Source organism: Girardinichthys multiradiatus, chromosome 5, assembly GCF_021462225.1.
Source record: "Girardinichthys multiradiatus isolate DD_20200921_A chromosome 5, DD_fGirMul_XY1, whole genome shotgun sequence".
In the NCBI taxonomy this organism is placed as follows: domain Eukaryota; kingdom Metazoa; phylum Chordata; class Actinopteri; order Cyprinodontiformes; family Goodeidae; genus Girardinichthys; species Girardinichthys multiradiatus.
The window spans coordinates 47,219,024-47,242,168 of record NC_061798.1 but is presented as its reverse complement, the minus strand read 5'-3'; the positions used below and the strand labels follow the sequence as shown (position 1 = coordinate 47,242,168).

General features: G+C 40.3%; 1 protein-coding gene across 6 annotated transcripts in view; it reads right to left on the bottom strand.

Moving 5' to 3' along the window:
- Positions 1-1,221: 1,221 nt before the first annotated feature.
- Positions 1,222-23,145, bottom strand: part of inpp4b (inositol polyphosphate-4-phosphatase type II B) — a 268,417-nt gene continuing 246,493 nt past the window's right edge. For 4 of the 6 annotated variants that reach the window (XM_047365700.1, XM_047365703.1, XM_047365704.1 and 1 more), the window contains 2 exons: positions 22,024-22,178; positions 7,202-7,392 (listed from right to left, as the gene is read on the bottom strand). In XM_047365700.1, coding sequence (XP_047221656.1) covers positions 7,218-7,392; positions 22,024-22,178 — 330 coding nt within the window. In that variant the 3' untranslated portion in view covers positions 7,202-7,217. Of the gene's footprint in view, positions 2,120-7,201; positions 7,409-22,023; positions 22,179-23,145 lie in introns of those variants that run through there. The other 2 variants (XM_047365701.1, XM_047365702.1) reach the window with 2 other exon arrangements.

The following is a 23,145-nucleotide window of genomic DNA, read 5'->3' as shown; positions in this document are numbered from 1 at the left end:
TGCAGCAGTGAATTGTGGGTAATATACTTCGGCGAAGCCCAAAGGGCAGATGTGGGGCACAAAGGGGGCGGGGCTAAGGACCACTCTGGAGAATTGGGACACACTACGGACTCGAACCATCAACTGGAACGCGCAATTCAGGGACACAAGGCTGGAAGTTCGGGTATTGGGACAGGGCCAATATGTCTCAGCTGATCACAGAAAAACATAATCTGAGTAAATGAAATGATTAACTCATTAGAAGTCCAGGCTTTGAATAAGTCACTTCAAAACCTTCATCTTGTTTTCTATGTCATTTGGAGGTGGACTTGCTGATGTGCTTTGGATCATTCTCCCGCAGCATAACCCATGTGTAACTGAGCTTATGGTCAGGAACTGATGGTCAGACATTTTCTTTCAGGATTTTCTGGTAGAGAGCAGAATTTAAAGTTCAAGAACTCATCTAGCCCTGAAAGCAGAATAGCCCTATGCTATCACTTTACCACTTTGACTTTTGAAATTAGGTTTGTTTTCTGAAATGTTGTTGGTTTTACACCAGATGCAACAAGACGCACACTTTCCAAAAAGTTCCACCTTTGTCTCGTCAGTCCGCAGAATATTTTCCCAAAAGTCCTGGGGATCATCAAGATGTTTTGGGGGAAATGTGGGATGGGCCTGTCATTTTTGATCAGCAATGGTTTTCACCTTAGAAATGTCCTATAGATACCATTTTTGCACAGTTTTTCCTTTTTGTTGTTTAAATCACAAACTCTGACCTTAGCTAAGACATATAACCAACTGGTTTCTTCCTGTTAAAAGGGAGTTTTTCCTCTCCACTGTCGCTACATGCATGCTCAGTATGAGGGATTGCTGCAAAGTCAACGCCAGTGACTGCCCACTGTCTCTACATGCTCATCCGGGAGGAGGGAATGCTGCAAGTCACTGACTGGATGCAATCTGCTGGGTTTCCTTAGATAGAAAAACTTTTGATCCAATTTGAATAAAAAGCTAACTCCGACTGCACTGTTCAATTGTTAGGATTAATTGGAATGTATGAACCTGACTGTTGTGAAGAGCCTTGAGACGACATGTATTGTAAATTGGCGCTATATAAATAAAACTGAATTGAACTGAATTGAATTGGATGACAGTATAAAGGTTCGGTTTATATATACATACTGTTGGGAAAGAGCAGCAGTGTACTGTAAAATAAATTTCAATAAATGCATCATAAACACAGCATTTTCTTTGATGGCAGCATTTTTTTTATTAGAAAGCTAAATTCTTATTACCTTGTTTTGTATTATTCTAAGTTAATAATATTAATTTGTATTTGTAAAAATGACCAACAGTAAACCAGTTATAACACGTATAGTCAACAGTCCCCTTTATAAAAAATAAGCAATTTTAAATAGATATATAGATATAGATATACATGTGGCATGAATTATGATCCATCTATAATATAAAAAACAGATAAAAGAGCCAAACATGCTTCAAACTTAAGGCGACATGTCCAGATTATAAAAATAGCACAATATATTATATATATATATGTTTATGTGTATATGACACTATTATAAAACATGGCCAGCTTTTTGTTTGAAATGAGGCGCTTTTTGTTGTGTTTACACAGCAAAGACAACTAAAAAAACATTCAGTCATTGTTGCATTGTTGTTGAGAAAACATAGCCATGATTGAGCATCAGAACAGTGAATGGTATACAAAATAACTTTCATTTACACACACACGCGCGCAGTGCTGTGTATTACTACCAGCGCCATGAAAAGAATAAGCATAAAAGTGCATTTGCTTTCAAAGTAACAAAGTAACATGTTTGACAAATCCAGATTCCTTTCTGGAGGTCAATAATTATTCCCTTCTTATTTAAATACAAGTTTAACAGTAAAAGTGTTTGCATATTCAGTCCTTTTTGTAAGGATTCATATTTATTTCCTGAATATCACAAAATGAGAATTTATTTACACATTGCACACCACGGGTCCTTAAGAGTCAACTTTGCCGTAAGTCCCGTCTGGAGGTCGGTAGCATTTGGGGAAGGCCATCAGCTGCAACTTGTTGAAGGCGTATTTCCTGCATCTAATATTCTTTTGAACGTTCTCAATCCGACATCCTTCTCTGATGATATTATGATAAAGAAAAGTGGAAATGAGAGAAAGGAAAAAAAGGACAAATTAAGTAAACATGAGTGATGGTTTAAATTATGACACAAAACGTTCTGGATGGATGTCAAATTCAGTTCCAATTGTTTAGAAGATATGGTTTATTATCATGTTAGTTTTTAAAACTGTAAAACTATTCATACTTCTTGAGCTATTCCACATTTTGTTGCAAAATAAACAAAAACTGTAATTTATATTATCCTATTTAATGTGATGGAACAACACAAAATGTGCACATGGGAAAGTGAAAGGATTTTTTAAAATGGTTTACAAAAGTTTTGAGAAAATAAAATAAAAAATAGAAATATGCATTCGATTTAGCCCAGCTTACTGTATTACTACTGAATAAAATACAGTGCAACCAACTACCCTTTAGATGTCACATAATTGTAAAATGTTCAACTCTGTGTAATTTAATCACCGTATTTACTGAACCTGATAGACATTTCAACGCCTAAATGTAATTAGGTAGCTTATCAGTTGCACAGTGAATGATCCACAGTTTATGAGGTGTTAGCGTTCTTTACACACATGCTTCATTTACATGACAGGACTCCATGTTCAAGTTATGTTTCAATTCTTCATGTTTAGACCCGAAAGAAAAACAAGCTTTTTGCTAATGCATCAAGATCAGGCCTAGAAGTAAAAATGGGAAGGAAACAAAAAGGGAGTAGGGGCTCTGTTGGTATTTGGCTGGAGTTTAGGGCAGCTTTCCAAGATAGATGGACGCACCCAATCCCCTGAACATAGTTTATATGTTAACTATATAACATCAGCTTAAATAAGTTGAAATAGGAAATCCTAGAATCCTAATCGGTCTAAATTTCTGCTTTACTAAACCGATTAAAAGCGAATCAACATCAGAAACTTGCTGGCAGATGGAAAACAGAGAAAGACAAGACAAGTAAAGACTTCACTTTTATGATTGAAAAGCCATATAGTGTAACATATAGTGTAACAGTGAATCAAACACAGCAAACCTATTTTTAAGTTGGTCACTTGCCAGTTATGTTAAAGAATGAGCTGGAACCTGTTGTGTTGAATAGCTTCATGCCTGCATCTGTGCTTCCTTTTGCTCCTGCAGAATGAACTGTCAGTGTTCCCTTCGAAGGTTTTTGTTTCTTATTTTAGCAACAGGTCAACTTTTCTGCCACTATAATGTTTCAGCTGCTATGTAATAGTAAAAATGACAAACCTGCATAAAGCTTTTAGCGTGTGAGTTATATTTTCTGTTCTGATTTTACCTTTAAAAGGTGATATATTGTTTGAAAAAACATTTTAAATATGTTATATATTGTATATATACACAGTACCAGTCAAAGGTTTGTACACACTTTCTTGGAATCTTTTGTTTGTGAACTATTTGTGAATTATTTAAGTATTACAAGCCTTCTAAACTAAAGGGATAAACCAGCTGTGTGTCTGACCAGAACATCCATTTAATCTTTAGACACTTTCTCACTACAGCAGCCTTTTTAGTCTATTTTTTACATATTCTTTCTCAAAATGATTTTGGAAATTCCAAACTGTGTTTTAAAGAATTAGTATCAGTTTAGAATAATTCAGTTCAGATTTAACCAGGTTGTATGTGGCAGTGTTTTGCTTTTTAAGGTGGTTCAAATGCAAAAAGAAAACATTTTAAATCCTCTCCTTTTGTGTTTTCACAAATTAAATTTTTAAGTTTAAAAGAACCTCTGTTTGTTGAAGAATAATCTAGTTCAAGTTTGACCTCTGTAAATATCTTAGATCCTGAATTGGAAGTGAAAACTGCAGTTTCAGAGACCATTAGTTTGGTCCTGATACAAAGCTATCAAGGAGATGCTAACGTTAGGATCAATTGGAATGTATGTACCTGACTTTTGTGAAGTGCCTTGAGACGATATGTGTTGTGAATTGGCGCTATATAAATAAACTGAATTTAAACTGAATTATGAGCTCACTGTTAGCTAGTCATGACATTTTCACTGTTTCTTGCTTTCTTTCTTCCTCCATGAACCCCTAATACTGTCACACAAGCTATTTAGAGTGGAGGACGTTTCTTTATGTAATCGTGTGTTGATGGTTAGTCTGAAGATGTCTTTATTAGATGACATATAACCAACAACTCAAGGATTGCTTCCTGTCTTACTTCAAAACAAGAGCCTCAAACAAATATACGGTGCACAGCTTAAAGCATTCACATCCATATTTGGAGCTCATAATAAAACCTCGAACTGAAACAGCCCATTAGACATTCACTAAGACCAGAAATATCTTTAAAAGATGCAATCTTGCTACAACCCAACATAAAAAAGTTTGACCGATAGGAAATAAGATTTTTATAAATAAGATTTTTATAACCAACAAGTTGATTCCTAAAGAGCTTCTCCACTTTTGTCAAGAATTTGAACAGACACAAAAGTCTACACACACACACTGAGACCAAGACGAGCCATTTTTAAATCTTCTACATCTTTAATGTGATTCACAACCTGTACAATTCTTTTTTCTACTGCCCTCCTAGAGACACCAATAATGTTCTGTCAGAAATAGTTCTGGACTCTGGCTCAGCCATTTTTTAACTTTTTTCTGGTGAAGCCACTCTCTTGTTGACTTAGACATGCTTGGTGACACTGTGATATTTCATTTTAATCTTTCTAGCACCTGGGCAGGTGAACCATTTAGTTTCTCTGTCTCTCAGTGTTGTGCATGAGTTGGCAGTGGACTTACAAAATATTAATTTAGGTATTACTTAAGAGCTAAACCTTTCTTTTCTACTTAAATCACTGTAAGTTCCCTTGGTGAAACATAGGCTGATTGAAACCATTTCTTCGAACACCAAGACAAAGTTAAAACTACAAGCAGTTGAATCAGAAAGTATACGTATATACGTACGTCTATATATATACATATATACAGTGCCTTGCGAAAGTATTCGGCCTCCTTGAACTTTTCAACCTCTTGCCACATTTCAGGCTTCAAACATAAAGATATAAAATTCTAATATTTTGTGAAAAATCAACAACAAGTTGGACACAATCGTGAAGTGGAATGAAATTTATTGGATGTGTCAAACTTTTTTAACAAATAAAAAACTGAAAAGTGGGTCATGCAATATTATTCGGCCCCCTTGCGTTAATACTTTCTAGCGCCATCCTTTGCTGCAATTACAGCTGCAAGTCGCTTGGGGTTTGTCTCTGTAAGTTTTGCACATTGAGAGACTGAAATTCTTGCCCATTCTTCCTTGCAAAACAGCTGGAGCTCAATGAGGTTCGTGAACAGCACTCTTCAGCTCTTTCCACAGATTCTCGATTGGATTCAAGTCTGGACTTTGACTTGGCCATTCCAACACCTGGATACGTTTATTTGTGAACCATTCCATTGTAGATTTGGCTTTATGTTTTGGATCATTGTCTTGTTGGAAGATAAATCTCCATCCCAGTCTCAGGTCTCTTTCAGACTCCAACAGGTTTTCTTCCAGAATGGTCCTGTATTTGGCCCCATCCATCTTCCCATCAATTTTGACCATCTTCCCTGTCCCTGCTGACGAAAAGCAGGCCCAAACCATGATGCTGCCACCACCATGTTTGACAGTGGGGATGGTGTGTTCAGGGTGATGAGATGTGTTGCTTTTACGCCAAACATATCATTTTGTATTGTGGCCAAACAGTTCAATTTTGGTTTCATCTGACCAGAGCACCTTCTTCCACATGTTTGGCGTGTCTCCCAGGTGGCTTGTGGCAAACTTTAAACGAGACTTTTTATGGATATCTTTGAGAAATGGCTTTCTTCTGCCATTCTTCCATAAAGGCCAGATTTGTGCAGTGTACAACTGATTGTTGTCCTATGGACAGACTCTCCCACCTCAGCTGTAGATCTCTGCAGTTCATCCAGAATGATCATGGGCCTCTTGGCTGCATCTCTGATCAGTCTTGTCCTTGTTCGAGATGAAAGTTTAGAGGGACGGCCGGGTCTTGGTAGATTTGCAGTGGTCTGATACTCCTTTCATTTCAATATGATTGCTTGCACAGTGCTCCTTGGGATGTTTAAAGCTTGGGAAATCTTTATGCATCCAAATTCGGCTTTAAACTTCTCCACAACAGTATCTCGGACCTGCCTGGTGTGTTCCTTGGTCTTCATGATGCTCTCTGCGCTTTGAACAGAACCCTGAGACTATCACAGAGCAGGTGCATTTATACGGAGACTTGATTACACACAGGTGGATTCTATTTATCATCATCAGTCATTTGGGACAACATTGGATCATTCAGAGATCCTCACTGAACTTCTGGAGTGAGTTTGCTGCACTGAAAGTAAAGGGGCCAAATAATATTGCACACCCCACTTTTCAGTTTTGTATTTGTTAAAAAAGTTTGACACATCCAATAAATTTCATTCCACTTCACGATTGTGTCCCACTTGTTGATTCTTCACAAAAAATTAGAATTTTATATCTTCATGTTTGAAGCCTGAAATGTGGCAAGAGGTTAAAAAGTTCAAGGGGGCCGAGTGCCTTCGCAAGGCGCTGTATATTTGGGGCCTTTTCTGTTTTGGATCTTGTTTCTGATCATATTCCAGATGGTGGTTTAGTTCTTTCCTTAGCTCCCTCCCCAGATTCTTTGTCAGATTCAAGTCAGGACTCTGGCTGGACAACTCCAAATCAGAAGAAATGTTGGCAAATGTAGAACCCAAATGCAGAACCTAGCCAGAGTTTATAACTTTGATCTTAACTGTATCCTGGTGTTCTGTAAAGAAACTAAGTGAAAACACAACAAAAGCCCAGAAGAAAAACTGGACAATATTTTTTCTACATTACTTTGAAACGATAATAAGACATCTTGCTGACAGATAAGGTTTAATTCTTCAGCACAGAGCCTTACGTTTTGAGCAAGGAATGAGCTGAAATTCAAAAAAGGCAGGGAAAGTCAAAAACAATCTGATTAAATTTAGTTTGTCCATCCAGTGCTACACCCACGTATCCTAATCAGCCTTTCACAAAAACACCAGTAATGTCTCCAGAAATAAACAGCAGACACAGAGAGACAGCTGCTCATAGACATGATGTTGTTAGGATTTTATTGATATTTTGCAAGCAGAAAAACAAGACTTAAAATTAACCACACAACCAGCAAGTGAGAGCTAACAAGCAGCAGGGCAATGGGATAAAAATGTCGTGATGCTGGTTTGTTTTCCGTCACGGCACCAGCCTCAGGGTCCTCCCAGTGCCCAATGTCTCCCGGGGAAAGCCGACTGCAGGCACGCCCATCAGAGGGGAAACAGAACGGACAGATAGATCAAAAGTCTGCTGGGTTAGTGAAGAACTGGCGCTGTCTGAGTGGACGATGTGGCCTTGATTGATTGGTGGAGAGCCCACGCGAACAGCTGCCAGAATGCCCACTCAGACAAACAGCTATTAGTGCAGACTAATGGTTGTAAAAGCAGAAAGAGTGAAGCATTCTGTGACAGATGGAACTGATGCGAGAAACATGCTCAACAAGACCTGACTTGTGAAAATGTAATGATTAGACTGGACTGGAGGATGGAGGAAGTAGGCATGCAGATTAAAATGTAAAAAAAAAGAATCTAAAACCTTTTTTAAGCTGGAAACTGAAACCTATCAATAAACCAGTTGCTTAGACTATGTAGTAAAAACACTGCTTAAGACAATGTTCCTTTTTTACTTTTATAGTATATATGTAAAATGAACATCTACCTCTGAATTTGTTCCACTGCCAGCATAGCTGAAAGTGTCTTTATCAAAGAGTAAAACAACTTCCTCTTTAGATAATCAACACCTTCAAAAAGCTTAAGGTTAGAAATTTGCGGCAAAAACCATTAAAGTGTTTTTATTCACCTGTATAGCAATTTGCTTGCCGTATGACATGTTAAAGCGCTTTATAAATAAAGTTTTGAAGGATTGATTGAAGTCAAATAGCACAAAGCTGAATTGAAAGAATGTGAGTCTGATCTTATGCCCTCCCTGCTCTCCTTGAATGAGATGGTTATCAATGTCATAATTTCCTTGAAGGTCACTGTAAATAAAGTCTATGACAAAATATTGAATACAATGTGCTGGAAAAAAGTATTTTATTTACATTTTGCTACATTGCAACCATAAAGGTCAATGTATTTTGTTGGGATTTTATGTTATAAAGTAGTGCATAATTGTAAAGCGAAAGTAAAATGATAAATCGTTTAAAAACTTGTTTATAAACAAAACCTTGAAAGTGTGACTTGATTTGTATTTAACCCTCCGGTGTTATCACTTAGCTGCAGCACGTTTTGGTGCAATTACAGCCATACAAATGGCTGTACCATTTTTTTATGCCTCTACCAGCATTGTGAACTTGAGAATTGTTAGCTTTTCTTATTTGAAAGGTAGTCGTCAATTGGATTAAGGTCTTGACTTGGACTATGCCGTTCTAAGATCTGAATATACTTTGACCTGAACGTTTACTTTGTAGCTTTTACTATACATTAATGAATGTTGATTCTTCCATCTGAGATCTGGAAACTGAAGTTAACTTAGTAAGGGCCTCTTGGCTGACTTTCTAATTAATACTCTTCTTGTCCAGCCCACCAGTTTAGATGAGTGGCCATGTCTTGGTGGGTTGGCATGCTGCCATACTCTTTCCATTTTGGACGGTGAATTGAACAGCGCTCTCAGATGCTTGATATATTATTTTATAATCTAAACCTGCTATAACCGTCTCCACAGCTTTCTCCCTGTGTTGTATAACTGACTCGTAAAGCCTTCACAGAACAGCCGGATTTATACTGAGATTAAATTACATCCATTCACTAATTGGTATTGGAGTAAAAGGGACTGAATACAAATGCACACCAAGCTTTTCAGAGTTCCATTTGCAAATGTAAAAACGATATATGTTTTTACTTCCACTTCACATACGGTATGTTGTTCAGTCACATAAAATCCCAATAACATGCACTGAAGTTTGTTGTCTTGATGTGACAAAATGTGAAAAATCCAAAGGGTTTGCAGACTTTTGGGAAACGCTGTAAATTGTTCCCTATTAGTTTTAATTAGCTGATATAATAATGCCAACTTTATGCCTTGTACTTTAAAACTGAGCTGTTGTACCTGGTTTCATAACCACTCATATATGTCTCTGTCTGAACAAACAACTACAGCACACAATGAACAAGTCCGTCCTGTCTGATAGCAGATGAAAATGCAACCCTCCAAACCAATCAAACTAATCTTGTTATGAAAATTAAGAAATTAATTACACGTTGACTTGTCAACAAAATTTTTTTTTCTAAACACCTGCTGAAGTAGCTGTATGGGATGCAAACTAAAACGTGTCCATGGTTTTTCTCGTGATAAGTTTATGCTGATGTTTGACGTCACAGGTGTTTTATTATCTTTGCTGGATTACCAACTGCTTAAATGATTTACTAATTTCATAATACTAGGCAAGCCAACCCTACAAGGTGTGACCGCACATACTACATATACCATGCCTTGAATCATGATTAATGCTTTTTTTATACTGGTTCTTCCTTCCTTTCCTCTCAATTGTTCTGGAAAGACATGCCTTTCATTAATGTATTTTAGCAAGGCTTCTACAGTCATGCAGGAGATAACAATCCTAAGTGCTAAACTTAAAGCAACTGGACCTTTTTCCCTTGCTTCTTTGTTTACCTCTTATCCAAACGTTTTCTTCAGTTCTGATCATGGGCTAGGAGCGACACTCAGTGACACTGACGGGGCCGCTAAGGTCGCTTACAGGGCAGTTAAGATCACATAACTTATTGACTCAACCCTTTCCTGTCCATTTATTTGAGTAGTTTTCACTTGTTAGTCATATGTCTCTTAAGGTGCATGGTTGTAGAACCACTTGGGAGACGAGTTAACCTGCACTGTAGGAATTAGAAAGATGTAACCTGAGGCCACCTACTCTGTATAATGTTGGTTTTCATGCTTAATATAGATGGCTTCTTTCACTCCGTTTCCTAATCACATGCCTAATGCCGAATCACATGGAATTACCATATTCTTCTATTCTCATTTCTTGGACACAGTTGAGTGTCTTTTTGGAACTGTTTATTCCTTAAGGTAAGCCCAGTTATGGTATGTGTTTGTGTTCCTTTTCCTCCCTTCTGTTCTTGTAGGGACCTGTTCATCTTAATATTGCAGAGTCCTGATGACTGACGGTTTATGTGACAGTGGTTGGTAATGCTTGGTTCACACGGCAGGATTTTCATCTTGTCAGCTGATTTTCAAAACCTGAGAGACCACACATGTGATGATAAAAAGTCTAAGATATAACAGTTTTGGTCCTACAGTGTGTGGTGTCCAGCCACACGGCAAGCAACACACCGCACACAAACAGATTTCACTCACAAACGTTCAGGTCGCCAGTCCATTGCAGGGCAACACAGCCACACACAGTTCAAACAACCATGCACACACTCATTCACACCTAAGGGCAATCTTGAGAGACCAGTTAACCTAACAGTCATGTTTTTGGACTGTGGGAAGAAGCTGGAGTACCTGGAGAGAACCCACGCATGCACAGGGAGAACATGCAATGTCCATGCAGAAAGACCTCCAGTTGGGAGGCAACCTAGGACATTCTTGGTGCAAGGCAACAGTGCTACCAACTGCTCCACTGTGCAGCCCAAGACAATCCAACATGTTGAAGATCCCCGATTTAAGGTTGGAGCAGTCCCGACGATTTTCCGAGCAGACTAGATAACTCTTAACATACCAAATATCCAAATACCAAGATTATCTTAAGAGCCATCACGATAATTGCGGGATGTCGGAAGGGTAAGATTGGAAACTAAATACTGGCCTGTGTGTGTCGTTTTCTATAAGCCTGAGTAGTGGTGGACATTCTTCATATCTATATCATGAAAAATTTCTTATCATCATAACAATTTGGATTTATCAAGCCAATGATAAATTCCAATTAAAGATGTTTGAAACCCACAAAACTGGGTGTATTGTAAGAATTGTTATTTTTACAATTTTGTTCCACTGCTGGTTCCATGAGAGCATCAATAATTATCAATAAATTCGAAAATATGATTAAATGCAGTGATAAAAATCAAACCTGTTATGTAATTTGTGTCCCACAGAAGCCTATTTAAAAATGGGTTTGTTTTTTGAGAGCAATGTTTTGTGTTTGTGGCTTTGATTGTTGTGATAGACAGTCACAGCCATACAGTTACCTGAAAAAGACCGCAAAGAAGTTGTAAATACCATTTTATCATCACTTTTATCGTTTATTGCAATAAATACCACAAAATATCATGATAAAATTTTGAGTTGATATCACCCACCCTTGGGCCTCAGTTATGGGGCCTCCGTTCATCTCATTGTGTACCAGACAGCCCAGACAAGGTGACTTATCTTTGAACACCTCAACTGTGTTGAGCTGTTTAGTAAAAGTGTGCACCTTTTTGGCTTGAGTTTTGAACCAGGTAAAATCTGCATATCTAAACAATTGGCTAGGTGTTGTTCCCTCATAGGAATTCAGTGATCTGCTGCCCACCTCCTCCATGTAGACAATGGCTACTATGTGTGAAACTGGGGATTCCAAGGCACATCCATACTTCTCTCTGTAAAAGTTGTCCTTGTGTTTAAATCTTGTGGAGTAAAGACAGAAATCCATCAGCGTAAAAATCTGGTCTTGGTTAAATTCTGTGAAGTTCTGTGGAGTTCTGTATGTGGCGTTACTTACAAGCAAAGTTAAAATGTTAACAACTCATTCAGCAATGTTGTAGGTAACTAAGTCTATGCTCCTGCAGATGTGTTTGAGTGATGTTCCTTTCATGGCCTCACAAGGTTATAGTACGAGACTCATGTGACCTAAACGGCTCTATTGGTGACCTTAATGGCCCTATTAGTTAAATTCTGACTGATTTCTAATGCTGTCCCTATACTCCCAGCCCATGATCAGAACTGAATAATCTTTTTTTGATGAGAGCTCAAAAACTCTTAAAGTAACAAGATAAGTCTTTTTTTCTTTTGTTAATACTTCCCTGCCTACAACAAAATTATATTTTTAAAATGTTTCAATCAGGTTTTGAGACCAAACACAGCTCATAGTCTGCCCCGCAAGAAGTACATAACCTGCTTCTATCAGTGGACTCTGGTGACTGCGCCATTATAGTCCTCCTTGACCTTAAGAACTTGATGACATAGAACATTTTTAATTACTTGACAAACAGAAATTGTTCTCTTTTCCCTACCGTACTGAGAAAGTTTCCAATTCAGCTTGGCAGTCTGTCCTGCTATATCTAGCCCCATGCTGAAAATCATGTTACTTGACTGTGGTTCTTAGTTGGAGAAGAAAATTTGTTTCACTAGTTTAAAACATCAGTTTTTCTCATCTTCAGTCCATATAAAAAAGCTTATTGTTTCTGTGAAAGTGCTATGAATCAGAAAAAGGCGGACCCAATATTCAGCCAGACACAGTACTGAAAGTTTAAAAGGTTTATTCAGCCACAGGAAAACGTCACACAGGTAACACTCCTCACAGCTTCCAGGAATCACTGAGGCAGAAAGAGGGATTAGTGACTTGTAGTCTCTCCAGATTTTGCAGGGATCAGAAAAGCCACTAACCTGCTTTTGTCTTGCATGGAACCTAAAACCCAGAGGGGAAACCTCAGTGGGCGGCAGGCGGTGATCTCCACAGCACAGGTAAGAAGTGACTCCAGGCTGAATAATCCAAGGGCTAGGCTGGCTCAATAATCCAAGGACAGAAACAGGGTCAACGATCGGAACAAGAGGCGTCAGGCAAGGGGCAGGCAGAGGCATAAACCAGATGCAGGAAACAAGGTCGACAACCAGAATCCAAATAGTCCAACAGGGAGCAGGCAGAGGCATAAATCCAAAAAGCAAGGCAAGGTCAAGAATAATGATCAGACAGGAAGGAACGCTGGATATCTACTCACACAATGGCTTTCAAAAATCTGGCACCGTCTGCTTGTCAGAGTCAGTATATATCAGGGAAGACACAGGTGCTTGGCATTCCACAGATTGCACTACACTGCAGCAGCCACCAGGTGCATCTAATCTGCTGATTGCAGCCAGGGAGACAGGGTAGAGCAGACGTGCCAGAATCATAACAGTACCCCCCCTCTAAGGTCCGGCTCAAGTCGGGGCTCCACGAAGGGCTTGACCTGAGAAACGTGGAACGTGGGGTGAATCCTCATGGAGTTGGGTAATCTATGTCGTACAGCGACAGGGTTGATGATCTTAGAGATTGGGAAAGGTCCAACAAATTTCCGGGATTCTACCATTAATGGGAGGTCCTTGGCAGAGAGCCAAACTTTCTGCCCCACCTGGTACTTAGGGGCAGGGATCCGTCTCCGGTTGGCCGTTCTTGACTAAACCAGTGACATTCTGATCATTGATCTCCTGGCCTTTCTCCATATTCTTTGGCACCTTAGGGGAGCCGCTTGGGCGGACGGAACATTAGCTTCTCTCTCCTGAACTGAAAACATGGGTGGCTGGAAACCAAACACAACATGAAAAGGGGACAAACCAGTGGCACTTGATTGCATAGAGTTCATGGCGTATTCAACCTAGGGCAAATTTTGTGACCACTTGGTCGGGTCAGACTCACATAAGATACGAAGTTTGGTTTCAGCTTCTTGGTTGGCTCTCTCAATTTGGCCATCAGACTGAGGATGAAACCCTGAGGAAAGACTAACAAAAATTCCCAACAAAGAACAAAACGTCTTCCAGAAACGTGACACAAATTGGGGTCCTCTATCGGAAACAATGTCATTTGGGATTCCATGGAGCCTGAAAACTTCTCGGGTCAATATCTCACCCATCTCCTTAGCAGATGGAAGCTTCTCCAATGGCACCAGATGAACCATCTTTGAAAATCTGTCAATTATGGTTAGTAGTACAGAGTGACCATTAGAAACCGGTAGACCTGTCACAAAATCCATCGCAATATGTGACCATGGGCGAGGGGGAATTGGCAAAGGGTGCAACAACCCCGCAGGGGGGCGACGAGAAGGCTCAGCTCGACAACATTGAGTGCATTCAGCAACAAAGCCTTTGACATCCTTGACCAGCGATGGCCACCAAAACTGAGTTCGAAGTGTCTGAATGGTTCTGCTGATTCCTGGATGACAAGCTAAACGAGAGCAATGACAAGACTCCAGTACCTTAGGCACAAGACGATCAGGGACAAAACAGCGGTCGGGTGGACATGATGGTGGGATAGGCAGATCCCTAATGGCTTCCTGGACCTCCCTTTCCACCTCCACTCGGGACACAGACAACCTGACGGTTTCAGGAAGGATAAACTCCTCTTCACCCGCAGACTGAGATTCTTCAGGCTCTTGAATCCGGGATAGGGCGTCAGGTTTGCCATTTTTACTCCCTGGCCTGTAAGATAGGGAGAAATTAAAATGACCGAAAAACAGAGCCCACCTAGCCTGTCTGGGGTTTAGCCATTTTGCTGATTTCAGGTACTCCAAGTTCTTATGGTCAGTCCACACCATAAACGGCTCCTTAGTCCCCTCCAGCCAATGTCTCCACTCTGTCAATGCCAACTTGACAGCCAATAACTCTCTGTCTCCCACGTCGTAATTCCACTCAGCCTGTGACAGAGTCCTTGAAAAGCAGGCACATGGGTGAACACGATCATCCTCACCTCTTTGGCTTAATACAGCTCCGACCCCAGTGCTTGAGGCATCCACCTCCACGATAAACTGTCTCTCTGGGTCAGGAGACCATAACACTGGAGCTGACGTGAAGAGTTCCTTTAACCTATTGAAGGCCTTCTCTGCATCCTTATTCCACACAAATTTCACCTTGGAAGAGGTAAGAGCGTTTAGGGGAGTAGCAACCAGGCTGTAATTTCTAATAAACCTCCTATAGAAGTTTGCAAAGCCCAGAAATCTTTGAAGCTGCTTGCGATCAGTTGGAACAGGCCATTCCAATATGGCCTTAACTTTGGAGGGGTCGACAAGCACTTGATCTGGGGAAATGATGAAGCCCAAAAAGGAAGTGGTAGTAATGTGGAACTCACATTTCTCTGCCTTGACGAACAACTGGTTTTGGAGAAGATGCAGGAGAACAGCTCTGACATGTTTTCTGTGGGTTTCCAGATCTTGAGAATAAATCAGTATGTCATCAAGATAAACAAATACGAATTGACCCACCATGTCTCTTAGAACGTCATTGACCAATGACTGAAAAACTGCAGGAGCATGAGTAAGTCCAAATGGCATGACCTTGTATTCATAATGGCCCGTAGGCGTGTTGACGGCCGTTTTCCACTCATCTCCTTCTCTGATTCGGACCAGATGATATGCATTCCTTAAATCCAGCTTATAAAATATCTTTGGCTCCCTGGATCTGATCAAAAGCTGTGTCCATGAGTGGTAAGGGATATCTATTTTTAACTGTTATCTCATTAAGGCCTCTATAATCAATGCATGGTCTCAATGAACCATCCTTCTTCCCAACAAAAAAGAAACCAGCTCCTGCAGGAGAGGAAGAGGGTTGAATGTGCCCTGCCTTTAAAGCCTCATCAACATAGCTCTTCATGGCCCTGTGCTCTGGACCAGACAATGAATAGGTTCTGCCATTAGGGGGTGATGTGCCAGGGAGCAAATCAATAGCAGAATCATAAGGTCTATGGGGTGGCAGAGCTGTGGCCTTGATTTTATTAAAAACCTCCTTTAAATCATGGCATTCTTGCGGTACCTTGGATAAATCCGGATAGGTCTCCTCAACCTCATTCTCCACACTGACCTCCGTAGCAGCAGACAAAAGACAGTCAGCGGAACATGACTCAGACCAACCCAGAACTTCTTTTTTCTTCCAGTCAATGTGAGGGTTGTGTTTCTGCAACCAGGAGGCCCCTAGTACTACAGGAAGTTCAGGTGAATTAATGATCATGAAAGTTACTTTTTCTTGATGATTACCTCCAACTGTTAAGGTAATCTCCTCCATCCTGAGATGTGAATTGTTCATGCTGTGACCATCCAAAGCTAGCACGTTTCTTGTGTCAGCTGACAGAATAAGTTTCATGCCGTTCTTATTTGCAAATGTTTCGTCCATGAATTCGGTATCTGCTCCTGAATCAATAAACACGGCCCCCTGGAGAGACAAAGAAGAGGTTTGAAAATGGGCAGGAAACAAGAAGGAGGATGCAGATAGTTGACTTCGGCTCAGTAGAGACCTCCCTTCCTCTGCTGAGCCTGTCCTTTTAGTGGACACCTGAGTGCTAAATGTCCCTTCTCTCCACAATAAAAACATCTTCTCCGACGATCTGTCTCCTCAGGGGTAATCTTGGTTCTGCCCAATTGCATGGGCTCACAATTATCATTTTCCTCAGTGAGAGGTGACCGACTCCTTCTCTCATACCGGTGTGCAGAAACCTGAGTTAATGATGAGCGACCCCTCTCATGGCGCTTCTCCTTCCTTCTTTCTGCCAGCCGAATATCAATGCGAGCAGCCAAATCCTCGAGTTGTTTCAGGAAGAAGGATAATCACAGGTCGCTAGCTCATCCTTGATGTCTTCGTTTAATCCTTTCATGAATGCATCCATTTGTGCTGCCTCATTCCAACGGCTCTCTGCAGCCAACAAATGAAAGTCAATTATATAGGTCGAGACAGGTTGATCACCCTGTTTGAGGGACAATAATCCTCTTGCGGCCTCATGACTTGGAATGACCGGGTCAAAAACTCGAATGAGTTCCTTGGAAAAAGTTTCACAAAGATCACAAGATGCAGACCTGTTATGCCATTCAGCAGTCCCCCACTGTTTTGCCTTTCCTGCCAGCAGAGATATAACAAACGCCACCTTGGAACGTTCAGTGGGAAAGAATGACGGCTGAAGCTCAAAATGAATTTCACACTGAGTTAGAAAAGCTCGACATTGGTCTGAGTCTCCCCTGAACATCTCAGGCGGAGAGAGGCGTGGCTCCCTTACCTCTGCTGTTGTCCGTGTTACTTGGGCGTGGTTTCTTTGTGACGGTGGCGGCTCGAAGACAAGATTGCCAGAACGTAATATGGAAATTATTTCCTCCATGCCGGAACCCAACCAGGAAAGGGTCTCATCAACGTGGGTACGCCACTGTTGTGCTGGCGATAGATCCATTTTTGGCCAGATATTTCTGCTATGAATCAGAAAAAGGCGGACCCAAGATTCAGCCAGACACAGAACTGAAAGTTTAAAAGGTTTATTCAGCCACAGGAAAACGTCACACAGGTAGCACTCCTCACACCTTCCAGGAATCACTGAGGCAGAAAGAGGGATTAGTGACTTGTAGTCTCTCCAGATTTTGCAGGGATCAGAAAAGCCACTAACCTGCTTTTGTCTTGAGTGGAACTTGAAACCCAGAGGGGAAACCTCAGTGGGCGGCAGGCGGTGATCTCCACGGCTCAGGTAAGAAGTGACTCCAGGCTGAATAATCCAAGGGCTAGGCTGGCTCAATAATCCAAGGACAGAAACAGGGTCAACGATCGGAACAAGAGGCGTCAGGCAAGGGGCAGGCAGAGGCATAAACCAGATGCAGGAAACAAGGTCGACAACCAAAATCCAAATAGTCCGACAGGGAGCAGGCAGGGGCATAAATCCAAAAAACAAGGCAAGGTCAAGAACAACGATCAGACAGGAAGGAACGCTGGATATCTACTCACACAATGGCTTTCAAAAATCTGGCACCGTCTGCTTGTCAGAGTCAGTATATATCAGGGAAGACACAGGTGCTTGGCATTCCACAGATTGCACTACACTGCAGCAGCCACCAGGTGCATCTAATATGCTGATTGCAGCCAGGGAGACAGGGTAGAGCAGACGTGCCAGAATCATAACAGAAAGAGCTTAAGACTTTCATTCATGTCCTCATTTTCCTTCTACTGCAGCTGCATTTAAATTGGTCTGAGAGGCTTGGCTCATCCTCTGACAGGCTCCTCACAGGCACCCGAAGGAGAGATCATGTTATCCCAGAACACTTGATTGTCTTTAGCCAGTAATACACAAAACATTGTACAATTAATTAGCTCAAGCAGTAAAAACCCTCAATTGATTCAAACATAATTAGCATTCTGGAGTGTTAGGGAACCTCACTTATCTTAATTATCCATCTGCTCTGTTGTTATCCACCCGTGACCTGAAAGTAAAAACTTTAATTTCCCACCCAAACATTACCGAACCGAAACAAATTAAAATTCAAAGTGCAAGCTTCTTGCTTGTTAGTTCAGACACTTGTTTACTGTGTCATCAGTTATAAGTGCACTTACAACTAACAACCCAAAGTCTTGATTTGGTATTTTTTTTCCCTTAAGTTACATTTATCTCCCACATTGCATTTCATTCTTATCTGGGAGCAAGGAAATTGTCAGTAGTCAACAGTTGTTTTGGGAGTTGCATTTTATAGGCAAATATTTTAGGAGTGAGACACATTTCAGGGGTCACATTGCAATTTGACCTTTATGTTGCAACTAATTTTTAGCAAGTTTATTGTTTTGCTTCACACAAAGGATTTTCATAAGAACTCCTAAAATCACACAGAACGGGCAGAAAAGAAACAAGCCACTTTGCAGCTAAGATGTTGAAGTAATTTATGTTTTCAGGCATTTCTTCAAGTGTGAAAATCCAAATAAGCTGCAGATGTTGTTGCTTGACTGCTTTTCCAGGTCAGGGTGAAGCACATGATGGTTTACTTGAGTTCATAAGATGCACAAATTCTGGACACAACCTTTACTGTATCGCATGACTGCAAAAGGTCATCACCTAGAGGTACAAAGCTCTTCTGCCCACATTTTTAGAGTTGAGAATAAAATGTGATCATCCTAGAAACATCGGTTTCAATTTACACTTGCAAAAACAATTAAACTCCATCCCCTGTTAGCTGCCATTAAATCTCTGAAACATGAGAAAAAACTCATGAAGTGACATTTTGAAAGAAACAACATCCTTATGTCTAGACTGGGAGTTTACACACGAGGCTACATCTTTGCTTTTACTGTGCTTTATATATGGTTAATTGATTTAGCATTGTGGCTGCAGAGCGGTGCAGTTGACAGCACTGTTGCCTTGCAACAACCGAACCTGGGTTTGACTCCCGGCAGGGGTTCTTTCTGCAGGGAGTTTGCATGTTATCCCCGTGCATGTGTGGGTTCTCACCAGGTACACCGGCTTCCTCCCACAGTCCAAAAACATGACTGTTAGGTTGATTGGTCTCTCTAAATTCCCCTTAGGTATGAATAAGTGTGTGCATGGTTGTTTGTCCTGTGATGGATTGGCGACCTGTCCAGGGTGTACCCCGCCTCTCACCCGTAGACTGCTGGAGATAGGCTTCCCCATGAACCACTACGGAATAAGCGGTATAGAAGATCAAAGAATGAATGATTTTGCTTTGATGTTTTTGAAGATTTGGAGACTGATTGCAAAAGTCTTCCAAAGACTGTTGTTACAATACCCAAGTTTAAATATTAAAGGAACATTTAGAAGACAGGACCAACTAAGTGTGACTGCCAGTGTAAATCTGGCAGTTATAAATAATTGCATGGTTGTTTGTTCTGTCTGTGTTGCCCTGCGATGGACTGGCGACCTGTCCAGGGTGTACCCTGCCTCACGCCCATAGACTGCTGGACCAGCATCCCTGCTATCCACTATGGAAGAAGCGGTAGAAAATGACTGACTGACTGACTATCTAAGTCCTAAAACTCGAGTTAAAATGGCTATACACCCATTACGTTTTTCTGATATGCCTGTAATTTGGTTTTTCTTTTGCATTTTTCCCCTTAGGTTTTGAAAAATATATAAATATGACACTGTAAGCACCATTAAGTAGAGTTTTTTTGAGTAACTTTAGGTTGAGCTTAGCATTTCTTTTTAAAATATCTTATTAATGAGCTGCGTGGAATGTGTTTACAGGTCTAAGCCAATTTTTGTGGACTCTTGAAATGACTTTTGATGTCGCAGGCGTGCAATCAGCAGGCTTCTGCAAGTGCATATTAGAGGTATTAGACACGTGATGCACTTCACAGATTTTTCTCAGAAGTAGGGTTTAGAGTTTGAGCAGAAGTGGATGTTTACCCTGCTGGCGTACACATATGGTAAAAGCAGCAGTGTCCCTGCAGGAACTGACAGGAAGAGGGACGGTTAACTCTGAATGTGTGAAGGATGGTGCTGATGGTGGAGGGAGTACATCTCATTGTGATAAGTTCTTAGGAGAAGTTGTGGATGAGATATCTTGATGGATATTGTGGGTGCAGGGTATTACTGTATATACAGATGCTGGCAATAATATTTCTACTTCAAGTTTATTGGATTTTGCTTCCAACCTGCCTAGTTTAATATAAAGCCAGATGAAGATTATGGTTTAAGGGCTGAGACTTTTAGAAACTTTCAGATGTAATTTGAAAAGTTACAGATCTTGTCTTGCATGTTTTAACTGGTACAGTAATGTGCAAATGTTTTCAATCATCACTTTCAGGTCTTGAATAATGGTCTTTGGCTGCCTTTTCACTCATTTTCTGTCCAGTACTAGAACTTCCTTACTTATGCAATCAAATTACCATAAAAAGTATCTTCTCCCTTACAGATTTCTTCTGTTTTTGCTTATTTGTCACATTTAAATGTTGTAGATAATCAAACAATTGTTAATATCAGACAAAAATAACCTGAGTAAAGTTAGTTAGGGGGAAAAAGCTATTTAAATCAATGTGGACATTTTTGAAAAAGTAATTGTCCTCTGAAACCTAACAACTCAGCCCCCTCTCCCTTTGGCGGCAACAACTGCCATCAAGCATTTCTGATAACCAGCAATGAGTCCCTTACCGATCATCACGCTGCCACCTTCACATTAGACTGTCAATATGATGTTCTTTTTTTATAAAGACAGATGTAACAGCACACACACCTTCCAGTTTTTTGGTCAGCAGTGTTTCTTTCGTTGGAAGTCTCCCATGGAGTTCATTTTTGCCCAATTTCTTTCTTATACGTAGTTTAATCATGAACTCTAACCTTAACTGACGGAAGTGTGCCCTGCATGGTTTTAGTTGTTGTATTTGATTCATCTCTCCTGGATGAGCATTAAAGCATTCCTGGAATAAATTTGGTAGACTGGCAATTCCTGGGAAGGTTCCCCATGGCTCCATGTTTTCTCCATGTGTGGATATTGGTTCTCACTGAGGTTCACTGAAGTCCCAAAGCCTTAAAAAGGACTTTGTAACCTGCTGCAGATTGATAGATGTCAGTAACCCTGTTTCTTATCTGTTCTTGAATTTCTATTCATAAGCCGTGATATGTGCTTATTCCGTTCTTTTAAACTACTTAATGCAATCAGACACATTCTATTTAACTGATTTCTCTATTCTCCAGTTCAAACAGTGGTCATGACTTGGCATGATTACCTAAAATTGAACCAAAAAAAATTGATAAATCAGAGACAAAATTTAAAAACAGTTTTTTATATCTACTTGAGTTATCTTCGTCATATAGCAAGAATGTCTTTATGCTCTAAAACGTTTTAAGTGTGACAAAAACCACAAAACTGTAGAAATATGTGAAAGTGCAAATACTTTTTCACAGCGCTATAGAAACTCACGAGGACTAAAGTTTACAGGAGTATCTGAAGCAAAAGCTTGGAATACTGTGTGTTGTTTGAAGCTTTTCCACACCACTGTACATCCAGTAACATTCTTATGGTTTGTTGTGAATGCCAAAGGTATTTAGGAAATTTCAAACTCATACTTGATCTCTTGTAGTTGTAAAGATTGGAAAGATGGAAAGATACAATTGTATCCAGTATCATAAACCCAAACCAGCCAACACGACCTCTATTCTGTGCCTTGTTTGGGACCAGCTTTAGTAATACCTTGCACTCGTTGAGGTGTGAACACATCTTTTACTGGAGTCTCACCTTCTCATGCAGTCCAGAGCTCGGACGAAGAAGTCCTTGCTGAGCTGATGTTCATCCCTCAGGAGGGCGCACTGCTCTAACGTGACAGACATGGATGTTCGGTCTTTGGCACTTTTACAGCTGGTAAACCGGATTCCGTTCAATCTTCGGCAAATCTAGAAAGAGGTGGAGGAAAATTACATGCATCATTAAGGCAGAAAATTGTTCATTTTGTTGATGTTGCAACAAGCTGTGCAGCAGTAACAAGTCTGCTGTTCATTTTTTACATCTATAATGTCATGATGTTGTGTCGACTTGTTTTATCCAGCCCTGACTGAAATGTTGCTGTAATATTATGCCTTTAGTTTAAAGTGCTCTTGCTTTAAAAAAAAAAAAGAATCAGCTTTTTGGAAATGTTTTGATCATTAAAAATACACAAAATTATTTATTTTAGGGCTTTTTTTTCTGTTATTCTTAAACTTATGAGCTACAGCTAATAAAAACCCCAAATTTGTTAATCACAAAAACTGAGTAAGACAATCAAGTGAAAGACTGGTGACCTGACAATTGTGTGCGCTCCGGCTCGGCGCTGCCGTTGTTTATAGCTCTTCTATCGTTGCTCAATTCTCGGCTGTTTTTAACTGTCTAGATTTGCAGCCACCTGTGTCTAATAGCACTGAGGAGCGATATTTTAATTCCTTCTGCCATTCTGTACTAAATTCTGTGTCCCTGATAAAACCACATGATCCAAACCCAGATCGGACCCCTGGTGAACAATTCCCGTGTTCTTTACAACACAATCAACTCTGCTCTAAATGCTCATGAAATCCTTCTGGAAACTTCCAGAGAACTCTATGATAAATTTCTTCATTTTCTTCCTTGAACAAGGTTGTTAACACTATGGCCTATATTTCTCCTTTCTCTCATGACCCATCCATCTTTATCCTCTGGTCTGCTGTCTTGGATCACTATTTGCTGTTTCCTAATTCTTTTTCCTCCTTTGTTAAACTGGTTATCCGAAATAAAATCATCTGTTGTTCCTCCATGTCTTCTTGAGGAGGTTTTTCCTAATGCTGGCCCCTTTATCCTTCATGTTAATATATACAGGTCCTTCTCAAAATATTAGCATATTGTGATAAAGTT